This window comes from Pleurodeles waltl, chromosome 8 (genome assembly GCF_031143425.1).
Source record: "Pleurodeles waltl isolate 20211129_DDA chromosome 8, aPleWal1.hap1.20221129, whole genome shotgun sequence".
Lineage (NCBI taxonomy): Eukaryota > Metazoa > Chordata > Amphibia > Caudata > Salamandridae > Pleurodeles > Pleurodeles waltl.
The window spans coordinates 1,201,952,374-1,201,964,728 of record NC_090447.1 but is presented as its reverse complement, the minus strand read 5'-3'; the positions used below and the strand labels follow the sequence as shown (position 1 = coordinate 1,201,964,728).

The window sequence follows — 12,355 nt, the reverse complement described above, 5'->3', positions numbered from 1 at the left end:
GAAAGTCCGAAGTTGTTAGGTTGGTCTTTCTCACTGCAAGATCTAGACTCATGGTGAAGCACAAAGCTGAAATGAACCACTGGAATGCAGATGGACTTTCCCGTCAATTGTGCCGATCTGTTGGCTGGACTTTTCTGGTAGTGAAGTAAGGTTCTGAGTAGTCTGATCTGAAAGAGGCGTCTGTTGGAACTAGATTGTCCCCTGCTAGGTGTACAGTCATGTTACCATACACTAAGGGCCTGATTCTAACTTTGGAGGACGGTGTTAAACCGTCCCAAAAGTGGCGGATATACCACCTACCGTATTACGAGTCCATTATATCCTATGGAACTCGTAATACGGTAGGTGGTATATCCGCCACTTTTGGGACGGTTTAACACCGTCCTCCAAAGTTAGAATCAGGCCCTAAGTGTCCAGCTATAGGTGTTTGGTACCCTCATTTTTGTTTTTTGGCCCTTGCCTCCCACTAATTTAGTTTGTGAACAGAGCCCTAGGGCTGTGAGCTACATACCAAGCATGCTCTTATGAACAACAGTGGACTGCTGTTCCTGTCATGGGTTTAGCATCGAGAGCAGTAGTGGCACCATACAGCGTTTTGTGAATTCGTAGTTGTGACGAGACCTTTTTACCTGTGTTACTGGAGTGTAAGCTTACTGGCCCACTAATGAAAAGTTCTTCATCTGTGTGGTATACCCGATTATAATGCTAACTTCCTAAGTGTATGTTGTGTATGTGTGTGTGTGTGTCTGTGTGTTTCTGTGTGTGTGTGTGTGTGTGTCAGGCTCAGGAGACCCATGCCTAGTTGAGGACCTTTGAGTTTGATGTGAGTGGATAGCACAGGGCTTCACCGTCTTGGTCTGCCAGAGGTATAAGTGACTCCTTCCAGTTGCCACAATTCCGCCGATGCTCAGAAGCACCTAAGTACATAGTACTTTCTCTTGGGTGAAAAAGCCAAAATGACCAAAAACTCCAGATGGTGGATAACAAGCTGAAGCCAGAAATGGATACAGGAGCAGGCAGCGTCAGGAGCTGGACAGGAACCAAGGTTGAACTGCAGAACTGCAACCAGGACTCAGGAAACAGCTAGGAAGCGAAAGACTCTTGACAGGACTGAGAAAATGTTTCAATGGAAGGGCACAGCAGTTCTGACCTCTTCATATACAAAAATCCCAGGAAATGGCATCAGAAAAGAAGAAGCCATGATAGATTGGGAAAATACTATTGAGTGACTGTGGATGGACTCCATATTGGATTGGGCATATATATATATCCCTCACAAGGGATTCTGGGCAGAAGAAACACTGGGAAAATGGAGGTAGCCAAGGTACCATCTAACAGCAAGCCCTCCAGGGTCGGATTGAATGCACAAGGGATATCACCAGCGGGCCGGCTGCCATGAGATAAGTAAACATAAGAAGCAAGATGGCCCACTGGAGCCTCTTGCACCATTACCACAGGAAATGTGCCATGTGCCACATCCTCCCAAGCCTGCATCGGCACCATTGTGTGTGTGTGTTTTTGTGGCATGCGTTGTATGTTGTACATGATTTATAGGCATGAGTCAGCCAGAGAAATGGAGGCATGCAGGTTCAATTTTGGAAATGCTTGTCCTGTATCAGTGCAAAATATGGAGGTAAGGTGGTTTTCCCAGACACCCTAAGGGCCTGATTACAACTTTGGAGGACGGTGTTAATCCGTCCCAAATGTGACGGATATACCACCTACTGTATTACGAGTTCCATAGGATATAATGGACTTGTAATACGGTAGGTGGTATATCTGTCACATTTGGGACGGATTAACACAGTCCTCCAAAGTTGTAATCAGGCCGTAAGTGTTTTGCTAACATTCCTGAAGCTGAAAGAGAATGCATGGACACTAAGGTGAGGGCAGGGGAGACAAGGCTCCTTTAGAAAAATCACTTAGGCCTTTTCTTCCGAGGAGGTGTTGGTTAGTATTACTGTAGCACTGTCATTTTGCAGATGGTGGGGGTGAATCATGGGACTGCAGTCTATGTTGTTCAGGTGAAATAGACCAGCCTTTAGGCCCTTCCCTGATCACTGCTCAGTGGGGGTGTTTATAAAGAGCTCACATCTTTATGTGGCTCTAACATGGGATGCTTCAGGCTGGAGACTATCCTGCTGTGAGACGACTCAAGCTAGACAAAGTGTAAGTCACAATGAGGACTGTGCCAGTATGACTTCAGATGCCTGCCATTCATCAACAGATGGAGACCTGCGTCATCACCAGAGGACCACACTCCTGCAAGGACTCAGGCAGCTGCCTCATCTGCTAGCTGCTGCTGCCTTTGCCTGAGTGTGGGAAGAACCTCCAACCGACACATCTCCTTCTGGAAATGGAAGTGAGAAGGATGCTTACTGAAGGACCAATAAACAAATCCTGTGGGGAGAGCTATAACACAGGGACTGTTTGAGATAACACACCCACTCAACAGGGCAATGTGCACCTAAGCATTAATTCCTGCCCTTGTGAGAGCGAAAAACCAGAACAGAGGAACCTGACTAAGTACACACAGGAGAGGGTAACTAGGAACCAAAGCACCAGTAAAGTAGTTGTACCTTTGGTCTGTTCTGTGAAGTGCTATAATTGTATTGAATTATTTTTTTTGTGCCCAAAGTAAAGTGCTGAGTTGGACAATCAATCAAACTCTGGGATAAAAGCTAAAGATGATCCCAGCCCCACGGCTGAGACCTAGTAGCCACTGCTTGCCCCATGTCCCATCAAACAGGATCTGGCACACTCTTACTCATTTTATGGAATCTCCTGTCACTATAGAGAGGATCCTAAATAGGCTACAAAAAGGAGGGGCTTTGGTATGTGCTATAAAGAGGTGATGGGAAGGGCAGGAACTAATGAGAAATTAGCCAGGTTTTGAAAGTTTGTTTTAATTTAACCCCTGGTTTTGGGTGGGGTTAAACAAGGTTTCCCAAACAGGAATTTAAGAGTTTTTGTGCCACTGGTCTAAAATAAATGAAATTAAAAATTAGATTGTATTGATCACTTTTTTGTGGCCATGCAACAGAGTAATATGCTAATAGCTTCCATCATTGGTGGAGGAGAGGGGAGTAACGGCATGACCCGCAGAAGGTTTCGGCTTTCATTGGTCCTGGCCACTGGCCACACTCAAACAATGGCAATAAATATAATATTACACTGTGCACATCTGCATATACTCCCTCTTTCTCTCTATATATATATTTGTTATATTAAATATATATATATATATATATACACACACAAACAAAGCAGTCCTCTCGTGGTGCGCTCAGTGGCTGGTGCCTGTGTCAGGGACGGACCATTCCCCTGTGTTTAATTTTCATCTAAAATGAAATCACAGCACTCCAAGAGACTCCAAGAGACTTGTTTTTATATATATATATTTTACCCCATGACGTTCACTACTGGGTAGTTATAGTTAGGATTGTGTTTCCAAAAGAAATGCATTTTTGTGCTGCTAAAAACTGGCACCGTTTGACCAATCTCCACAAACCTTTCCAAATAAGTGCTACTTTTTGACTGATGTGGGTAGGGAAAGTATTTGGATGATGTGTCAAGCAGGGGCCAAGAAAAAGCAAGGGGGTCCCAAATCATATTTTCCTCATTCATTTTTCCATAGGAACTTTAGGCACAGCTTCAGCCCAAACCACTGAACGGAGTTACACCGAGTATGGCGGAAAGCTAAATCTTGGTACAGAAAGAGTGCTTTTTTGTGATTTGGTGTAAATCCATTTAGTAGTTTTTGAGCAATTAATGCTCAAAAGTTTGTATATCTAGGGATGCAGAGCCTCTACGCATCCAGTAGATCTCAATCTGAGACCTAATTGGCTGCCACCACATCAACCAGGAAGTGGTGACATCTTAGGACTCAGGTGTGCCAGAGTCCGGGGGGCTGACATTAAGTTTATACTTTGGGGAGGGAGGCAGGTGGACCCCCTTCCCAAGACTCCAAGAGGCCTGGAGGCCCATCACCTGGGGCCACGGCAAAAAAAGACCCCGTTCCATGTAGCAGAGTCAATAAATGAAGGGCGGGGTCATGCAGCCCCATCTCAGGGTCTAATTCGGCCATGGGGGCTCCACCCCGAAGGTATCTAATGTAAACAAAAGGGGAGAGGGCTGCACGCCCCCCTCTCCGAGCACAAAACAGGCCACAAATACCCCATCCAGGGGGGGCAGTGACAGTAATTAAAGATTAGTGGAGCCACACAGACCCCTTGAGCTTTTAAAGGCTCCGGTGACCCCATCCCCTGGGGCCGCTCAGTTACTGTGTCCCAAGGAGCCCACCAATGGGACATAGTAGTTGACCTGCCAGACGGAAGCAAACATACAGGTCTATTCCCACCAAGACCGCCCTCCTCGCCGCCACAGACGACATCCGTACCCTTCTCAACTGAGGCAAAACTCTCACCCTCATCCTCCTGGACCTCTCTGCCACCTTCGACACACAGCCTCACACAACACACTAGGCACCCGCCTCCATGACGCCGGCAGCCGAGGCTCAGCACTGCAATGGCTTTCCTCATTCCTCTCCGGCAGAATACAGAGGGTCCGACTCCCCCCTTTCTCTCAGAAGCCACCAAGATCAGCTGCTGCATCCCCCAAGGATCCTCGCTGAGCCCCACCCTCTTCAACCATTACATGACCCCACTAGCCGCGATCGTCAGAAGCCACGCACTCAACATCGTCTACTACGCTGACGACACCCAACTGATAGTTTTCCTCACCAGCAACCTGGCCACCGCTCAAAAAGATTTCCACAAAGGAATGAAAGCTGTTGCCGCCTGGATGAAAGATAGCTTCCTCAAACTGAACTCAGACAAAACAGAAGTCCTCATCTTCTGCTCCACACCCTCTGCCTGGAACAAGTCCTGGTAGCCCTCCGCCCTCGGAAACACCTCCACCGACCACGCCCGCAACCTCGGCATCATCTTAGACTCATCACTGTCAATGGACCGACAGGTGAGTGGAGTCTCATTGGGTTGCTTCCACACCCTGCCCCTGCTTTGAAAGATCTACAAGTGGATCCCCACCGAAACCAGAAGGCCAGGCACCCAGGCCCTTGTCAGCAGCCGCCTTGACTACGGCAATGCTCTCTACGCCAGAACCATTGTCAAGATCCACAAAAGACTTTAACGCATCCAGAACACCTCCGCTCTGCTCATTAAGAACGCCCCACGACACAGCCACACCTCTGCCCTCCTAAGAGACCTGCACTGGCTACCTATCGACAAGAGAATCACCTTTATTCTCCTGGCCCATGCCTACAAGGCCCTACACAACTCCGAACCAGCCTACCTCAACCACAGACTCTCCTTCTACACACCCGCCAGACAACTCCGCTGAGCCAACCAGCCCCTCGCCAAAGTCCCCCTCATCTGAAAAACCACAGCCGGACGTAGAGCCTTCTCCCAAATCACAGCCATGGCCTGGAACACCCTCCCCATCCACCTCAGGCAATCTCCCACCCTGTCTCAGTTCAGGAAGGACAGCAAGACCTGGCTCTTCGACTGATCCTCGTCACCACCCCCCTTTCCTGCCCAACACCTTGAGACCCTCATAGGTGAACAGCTGCGCTCTACAAGTCCCTGATTGATTGGCAGAGTTTTAAACATGCTCCTGCAGGCTGGGAGCAGTCTTCTCTTCTGTTTTCCTGCCTGAAAGAATGTTGGCAGGGAAACAGAACATGTATTGCTCCTGCCGCTGAGAGCAAGCATAGACAGCTGCTTCCTGTGGCAATGCGGGCTCGCGCACCATGCGGGGAGTTGGCTGGAGCCACAGAGTCCTTAGGGTTCCCCCTGCAGTTCCCAGGTTGTTGTTTGTGGGTGCCCTGGGTGGGCACTGGAGCACCCACTTGTGGCCCTAGGGGATGCAGTCCCTAGAGCCTGAGAAGGCTCAAGTAGGCAGGTTGGAGTGCAGTGCAGCCCCCTCCCATTTTAAATAAGAGTTAGCCTTAATAAAGACTCTAGGTGGGCAGCTGAATGTCCCCTCCCCTTTTAGAAAAGATACAGCCCTGGGAGATGCAGTCTCTGGGGCCTAATGATGCTTGAAGAGGGGCCCCTGCGCCTCCTCCCCTTTTTAGATCTATTTGGCCCCTGGGGATGGGGTCCCTGGCACCTAAAAAGGCTTGAGAAGCGGTCCATACACCCCTCCACTTAGTATGTGTTGCTTGGTGGATGCCCCGGATGCAAACGAGGGCACCCCGATATCATTTGCAGAGGCCTGGAGTATGGGTCCCCAGGGCCACAATAGGCTTGTGCCTTAAGGTAACTATAACTTGCACACTCACCACGCACTGCTGATTACCCCACATATTATATCACTCATGACCTCTTCTGTGACATCATTGATAATATCACTGCACTATCTGCAATGAAATTATTGATGAGAAAACTGTGCACGGCAGAGGCTCAAGTTATAGCTGCTTGAGATAACTATAACTGTAGATATAACTGAGAATGTCTGTGTTTTTTTAGTTTTAAATATGTTGTTACGGAACATTTCACTTAACTGTAACTTTACTTTAACCTTTGCTTTTTTCAATGAACACATATATATGTACAACTATCTATATATGTATATATGCCCTTAAAAACCAATGGTGAAGGTCAGTTAAAGCTAGGAATCAAAATGGAAAACCCACTGAAACTTGAACTTTATTGCTAGGACACAATCCAGAACTTGCATAGCAGTAATGCAAACCAAAACACACACACCAAATGCAATGCTCATCACCTCACCCTTAACACAACGGATACAATTACAAATATTGTAAATAATCTTAAAGATGAGATTACATATCACATTACCCGTATCCTTTGAAAGCGACTACTATGAATGTAGTATTATTTATTGGTTTGAGTTTTTGAAGCATTGATTTGAATATTTTGCTGTTAGATGTCCTTCCTTGTGTCTTAAGCCTTGTTATGGTGTGCATGACTGTTGTGTGAATTATGGATTCTCTTCTCAACTATAACTCAGCTATAACTTGCAAATTTCTGTGTTTTTTCTGTTTTGATCTTTAACCATGGCTGCACTTTAACTGTGTTTATTAAGTGAATTTCTGAGGGTTTTATAAACAATAATTGATCAGCAGCGGTTTCTGAATAAGAGTGCTGGGGCTCGGCCCCCTTTACTTTCAAACTCCTCCCCCGCCTCCCCCCAAGAGTCAGCTATTGCGAACGTGAAAACAAAGTCTTTATCAGGTTTAAAAAAATACACACACCACTTGCTTGGGGCTGGTGCTTGTTGATGAGTCTTTTATGATACACTGACAGTGATGCCTCAGCATCAATTGATGCATTGCATTCCCTATGGGCAGGCCCTAAGTCTACAGTATTTTCTGGGCTGACAAGCTGATAGCCCCGAAGCCTGTGAGGTCACTAGCTCGGCAAAGACATAGCCTTGAGGGCCAGTCTCCACCCCCTATTTACATGGGGATAACGTTAGCCCTGGCTGCTTCAAGCTGAAGCCCTGTAACACCAGTGGCTTCACATCAGTCAGGGAGTGGAGAGGACGGTCACCCCACCCTTTCCCAATTCATCACAGGGGGTGGGCCCCTGTGACAAGTTGGGAAAGGGTGAGGTAGAGGCTGCAGGCAGGCGGGAAGCTGGGAAACTGAGTCTGTGCAGTTTTTCTTCAGGACTTTTGAAGACTCACTGCGGAGTTTCAAGGTGTGCTTCCCATGTTACTGTTAACTGCAGGGCTGTCCTGTGTTTATGCCATCATTTTCAGCTCCAGCTGTGGTGTCTGTTTTTCACTGGCAGGCAGCCAGCAGATGAGAATGGAGCAGACAAGGTGATGCGCACCCTCAAGTGCGTGTCGGCATCACCAGCTTCCCTGATTGGGCTGATTCCAATGTGATACTCCCTACAGACTGTTAGTTCTCTGCAGCCCCAAATGCTGTAGTGGACCACAGTGCCGGGTAAGTAAAAAAAGCCTAGTAGCTGGTCCAGCACAACTGGTACTGGCATGCTGAATTCACTGCTAGTGCTAGACGTATGTTGAAAAATGCAATTGTATGTAACTGGAAAAAAAGCATGTTGTAGATGGTCTGACTTGTCAGTGACTGAGCTGTATTGAGTTTGTTAAACCGGAGTCGGGACTCCAGACTCTGCCTCAGCAGTGAGTTACTTGACTTGCAGCATGATCATTTCAAGATATTTGTTTTCAGCTCTGTATATGAGCCCATGTGCTGTGAAGTGAAAACCCCTCTGCCCTTGTGGTAGTAGTGCTCCTGAGTGAATGCCTATCTGTGTTGTCCCCTAGGGTGGGATGGCACTGCGCTTTTTGGAGTCCCTGCAAGTGATTGCAGAAGAATATAGAACAGACACTATATCAAAAGTGCTCCAAGGTGGCGAATGGGATAAAAAGTATGCCAGGAGCACCTTACTGGTGTGAGCACAGAAACTGCTCTCCTTGTGATATCATTGTGCCTTCTTAGAATGGGCGATAGCGTGGACCATACAATTCTTGCCGTAGTAGGGCAGGCTTACTAAAATAAGTTTAATAAGCTTAATAAAATAAGTGGCTCGGTGAACACTGCCCTCTACTGTGTTCCAGGGTGACCACAGAGAACTTCCCAATAAATACCGTCTTCGCTGGTGCAACATGAGTTGACTTTGACAGGTGAAGGTAGTGAACACACCACAGGCTCACTCATCGCCGACCCCCTTTCTGCAGAGACAGTTTCACAATTGCTTTATTAACCATCGTGCTTTCTCAAATTTGCTTGAAAATGCACTATTTGCCGACTCATTTTTCAAATTTTTCCCTGGGGGAGAACCTCCCCGAATCCCCTTATAGCATTCGACTCGCTTTCAATGCTCGCCCGCCACAGGGCATCCCGAACTTTTATGCCTCACCACAGTCAAATGTCACCAGCCGACCCTGTATTTGATGTGTCAATACCAAAGATAAATACATTCCCCTTAACCTTTGGTTTTTCAGTGATTCTCAAATCAAATAAAACTTTCAAGAGTTTCCTGTAGGCGAGCCCCTTGTTGGAGGCCAACCCCACCTGCGCCCGACTGGCTCTGGGCAGCCCACTCGCACAGCACACAACCAGGGCCACTGCAGTCACTGTTAAAAGCATATATCACCTCATCATGGACATAGTCGCTGACATCACTGTGTACATTCTTTTGCTGTACTACGGGGAAAGTTATACAGATGTCAGAGCATACTTTGGCCAGAGGAATGGTACCTGGGCACACGAAGGGGCTGAACCCCACAGCTCTCCCCACAGATTTCCTTCAGTGATTATATGTATTCACGAGAGAAATATGCTTTGGTAGCCAGTGCACTTTAACTGATCAAAGGATGAAATATGTGAAATATTAAGGTAAAAATGTTTAAGTCACAGTTAGCGTCACGTTTAACAGACACTGTACACAACAGGCACAGCAAAGACCTCCATAGTAAACAGGATCCGTGATAAAAGGCTGATAAATACGGACACTTGTCTCATTTGATGCAGTGTATATATACATAAAATTGTATCTGTTTTAAACTTGAATTCACCTGTGAGTCATTCGCTTGCATGTTACAGCAGTTTAGTGTTTTATCTTTCACATACTTGCTGCAAGGGGCATGCTCACTCCTGTAGATAATCTGCGAGAAATGCTGTTCCTTCTGGGCAGTTGCTTACGCTGCATTTCTGACACTGGCACTGTTTATGCTTCTGTTCCACCGACTAAAGACATTCCTTTACTGTTTGTAGGTCCTAAACCTTGTGCAATCCTACGTGACCCTGCGGGTTCCCTTGTATGTATCATATGTTTTCCACTCCCCTGTTGGTGTGGGAGGATGGCAGCACTTTGACCTGCAATCTGAGCTTCGGCTGACTTTTGTGTACGACACTGCCATCTTGTGGAAGGATGGGATCGGCAGCCCTCCAGAGGCAGAGATGCAAGGTTAGTCTGTTTGAATAAGAGTTTGTTTTGTATGCTTTTGTATTAGTCATTTTTATTCGGTATTTTATTTTATCATTACTTATTTTTTATATTTTAAGCACCTTTAAGAACGCGCACCTTAAGCAGACTCACTGTTATGTACCAAGTATTATGGAGTAAAAAAGCCTTATTTGCTCCAAGTGACCCTGTCTGTAAGATATATGTAAAGCAAATACTTTTGGGGCGGGAGACCGTCATGCTATCCAATCTCACGAAGATGCAGGCCATGGCTGATCCAGCAAGGAAAGAAAACAAGCACTGCTCCTTTGCGCAACAGGGCTGTTATAATTTTGCTTTTTAGACACAAAACCCCACTATAGAGTTGGTTTGTGAGAAGCAAAATAAATTGATGAGTGTGCCAAAAACATGGTACCCACTATCCACAGATCAGTGACAAAAAGTGATTCCACCAGTGTGATGGAGGAACTTTAATCACAGAAATCCCCACCAGGCAGACCTGAGCTCTAAATATGTTGGATGGTCATCTGCCATGAGGCAAGGGACTCCACCAGCCCTCACAGGTTGCTCTGTGGACTCTAAATCCTCTACTTTGTATTTTAGTGGAGGTCTGCTGATACCAAAAGACCAAGCCATGCCATCCCTTTTATGGACATAGTTGGACTCAAGTTTGTGCTTTGTCCTGGTCACAGTTTTTATGTTTGAACTTAAAATCGTTTTTGGAGAGAATTTTTCTTCAAGCGGGGTCGCCAATGTGAAAGGTGTATCTGAGGTGGCATACAAGACTGGATTATCTGTACTAGAGCCCTATGTGAACTCTGAACATATGATGCAAAGAGCTCAGTGATGGATGAAGGTGCTTCCAATGGATGATACATTGATGCTGGATGTGAGTCGCTCCTTCTCTTGATCTCATCATTCTTCTAGAGCTAATGGATTTAGAAATAGGTCAGTATGTCCAGCCAGACAGATGTAGTATGTAAAATGAGCTCTGATATGGATACCTCTGACTCACTGTCTTTATTACCAAGTATTATGGAGTAATAAAGTCTCAGAGCAAATCAGGTGCTATCTGAGACCATTCAGGAACACCTTGACCCACTAAGTTTTCTTAAGTGTACAGTTATGGTACTTTTTACATAAATGGTTCAAGTGACCAACATCTAATTAAAAACCTACTTCCCACAACTAGAAGAAAAGTGTCCAAAAAATAATCAGTCCCATCTGATTTCAGGACCTTTCAACTTGTTCAAGAGGTTATTTCTGCACTAGTCCTTACAACTAGGTATGGGCTGAAATTGTAACCATTCCATATTTCCTCCGGCAGGTAAATATATTTTTGTTCTTATCATCAACAAGGAGTCTTTATGTTCTTTTATATGGCTTTACTGATCCCTTACACTTTGCCATTGCTGGCCATAATTGTATGTAAATTGTCCCCTCTCCCGCTGCCCCAGAAGTATAATGCATTAAACTTTAGTGAGTGGAGGAAGTAAACTGCACTAATAATGCTAGCTTACAAGAGGGATAGTATTTGGCACTTTCTGTAATATCCAGTTCATCGGTCAAAGTGGAAAGCCAGCTTCATGGTGACATGGGCTGCGCTGAAGAAGGTCTGTAATACAATTTTAACAGAGCATAAATATGCGACGGGTAAGACAGCTGGCCACAGGCCACAGCCGAGGCCTAAACTCCGGAAGTCCATTCAGCAAAAAATGTGGGGTAAAACTGTGGACAGGTGGAATGCCTCCTACCCTGTGACCTTACTCAGAATATCCATCATCCATTTTTAAAGGCGTGGTGCGAATTTGAAATTAACCTGCAAAATCGGCTAACGTGGACATTGCACCTATTATCTGACATGTTGTACAATGTTCTGCAGCTCTGTGTCCTGTGTTTTAATGTTTACTAAATGTTAATATTTTTATAGCAAATATGTGTTTTTTATGTATGAGTAGATTGTGTGTAAAATGAGGACACTATGCCATGCGTGTTGGTTACGACAGCGGTATTTAGATGTTTTATGTGTGTTTGGAGATACCAAGTCGGGTATGAATAAATAGTTAAATGTGTAATGTATCAGTTATGATTTATTAGGCCAATTTATGTTATTTGGTATCATTTGAAATTGTAATGTATGCAGGAGATTGGTCAACATTAGATACTAGAGCTACGAAATAAAGTTGGTAATCATTCAAATGTGTGTTGATATATTGCTCCATTCCGATTAGTAAATTGTATGTCAAGGACTTACAAGTATATTTTTTAAAGACTTGGGAAGAGCATTTGCTTTGGTTTGTGCCCCTAAATGGCGTCAACTTCATGCCACTTTTATTGCCTTGCTAATTTTTCTAGAAACATTACTCTTTGGAAGCCAGCTTTACCAAAAGACCATTTTCTGCCTTTTCCTGCATAGCAATAACTCCCTG

At 45.5% G+C, this 12,355-nt stretch overlaps 1 protein-coding gene across 1 annotated transcript in view; it reads left to right on the top strand.

The window, feature by feature from the left end:
• Positions 1-12,355, top strand: part of FREM2 (FRAS1 related extracellular matrix 2) — a 489,280-nt gene that overhangs the window by 423,790 nt on the left and 53,135 nt on the right. The window contains exon 17 of the mRNA XM_069205491.1: positions 9,737-9,929. Within this exon, the coding sequence (XP_069061592.1) occupies positions 9,737-9,929 (193 nt within the window). The remainder of the gene's footprint in view (positions 1-9,736; positions 9,930-12,355) is intronic.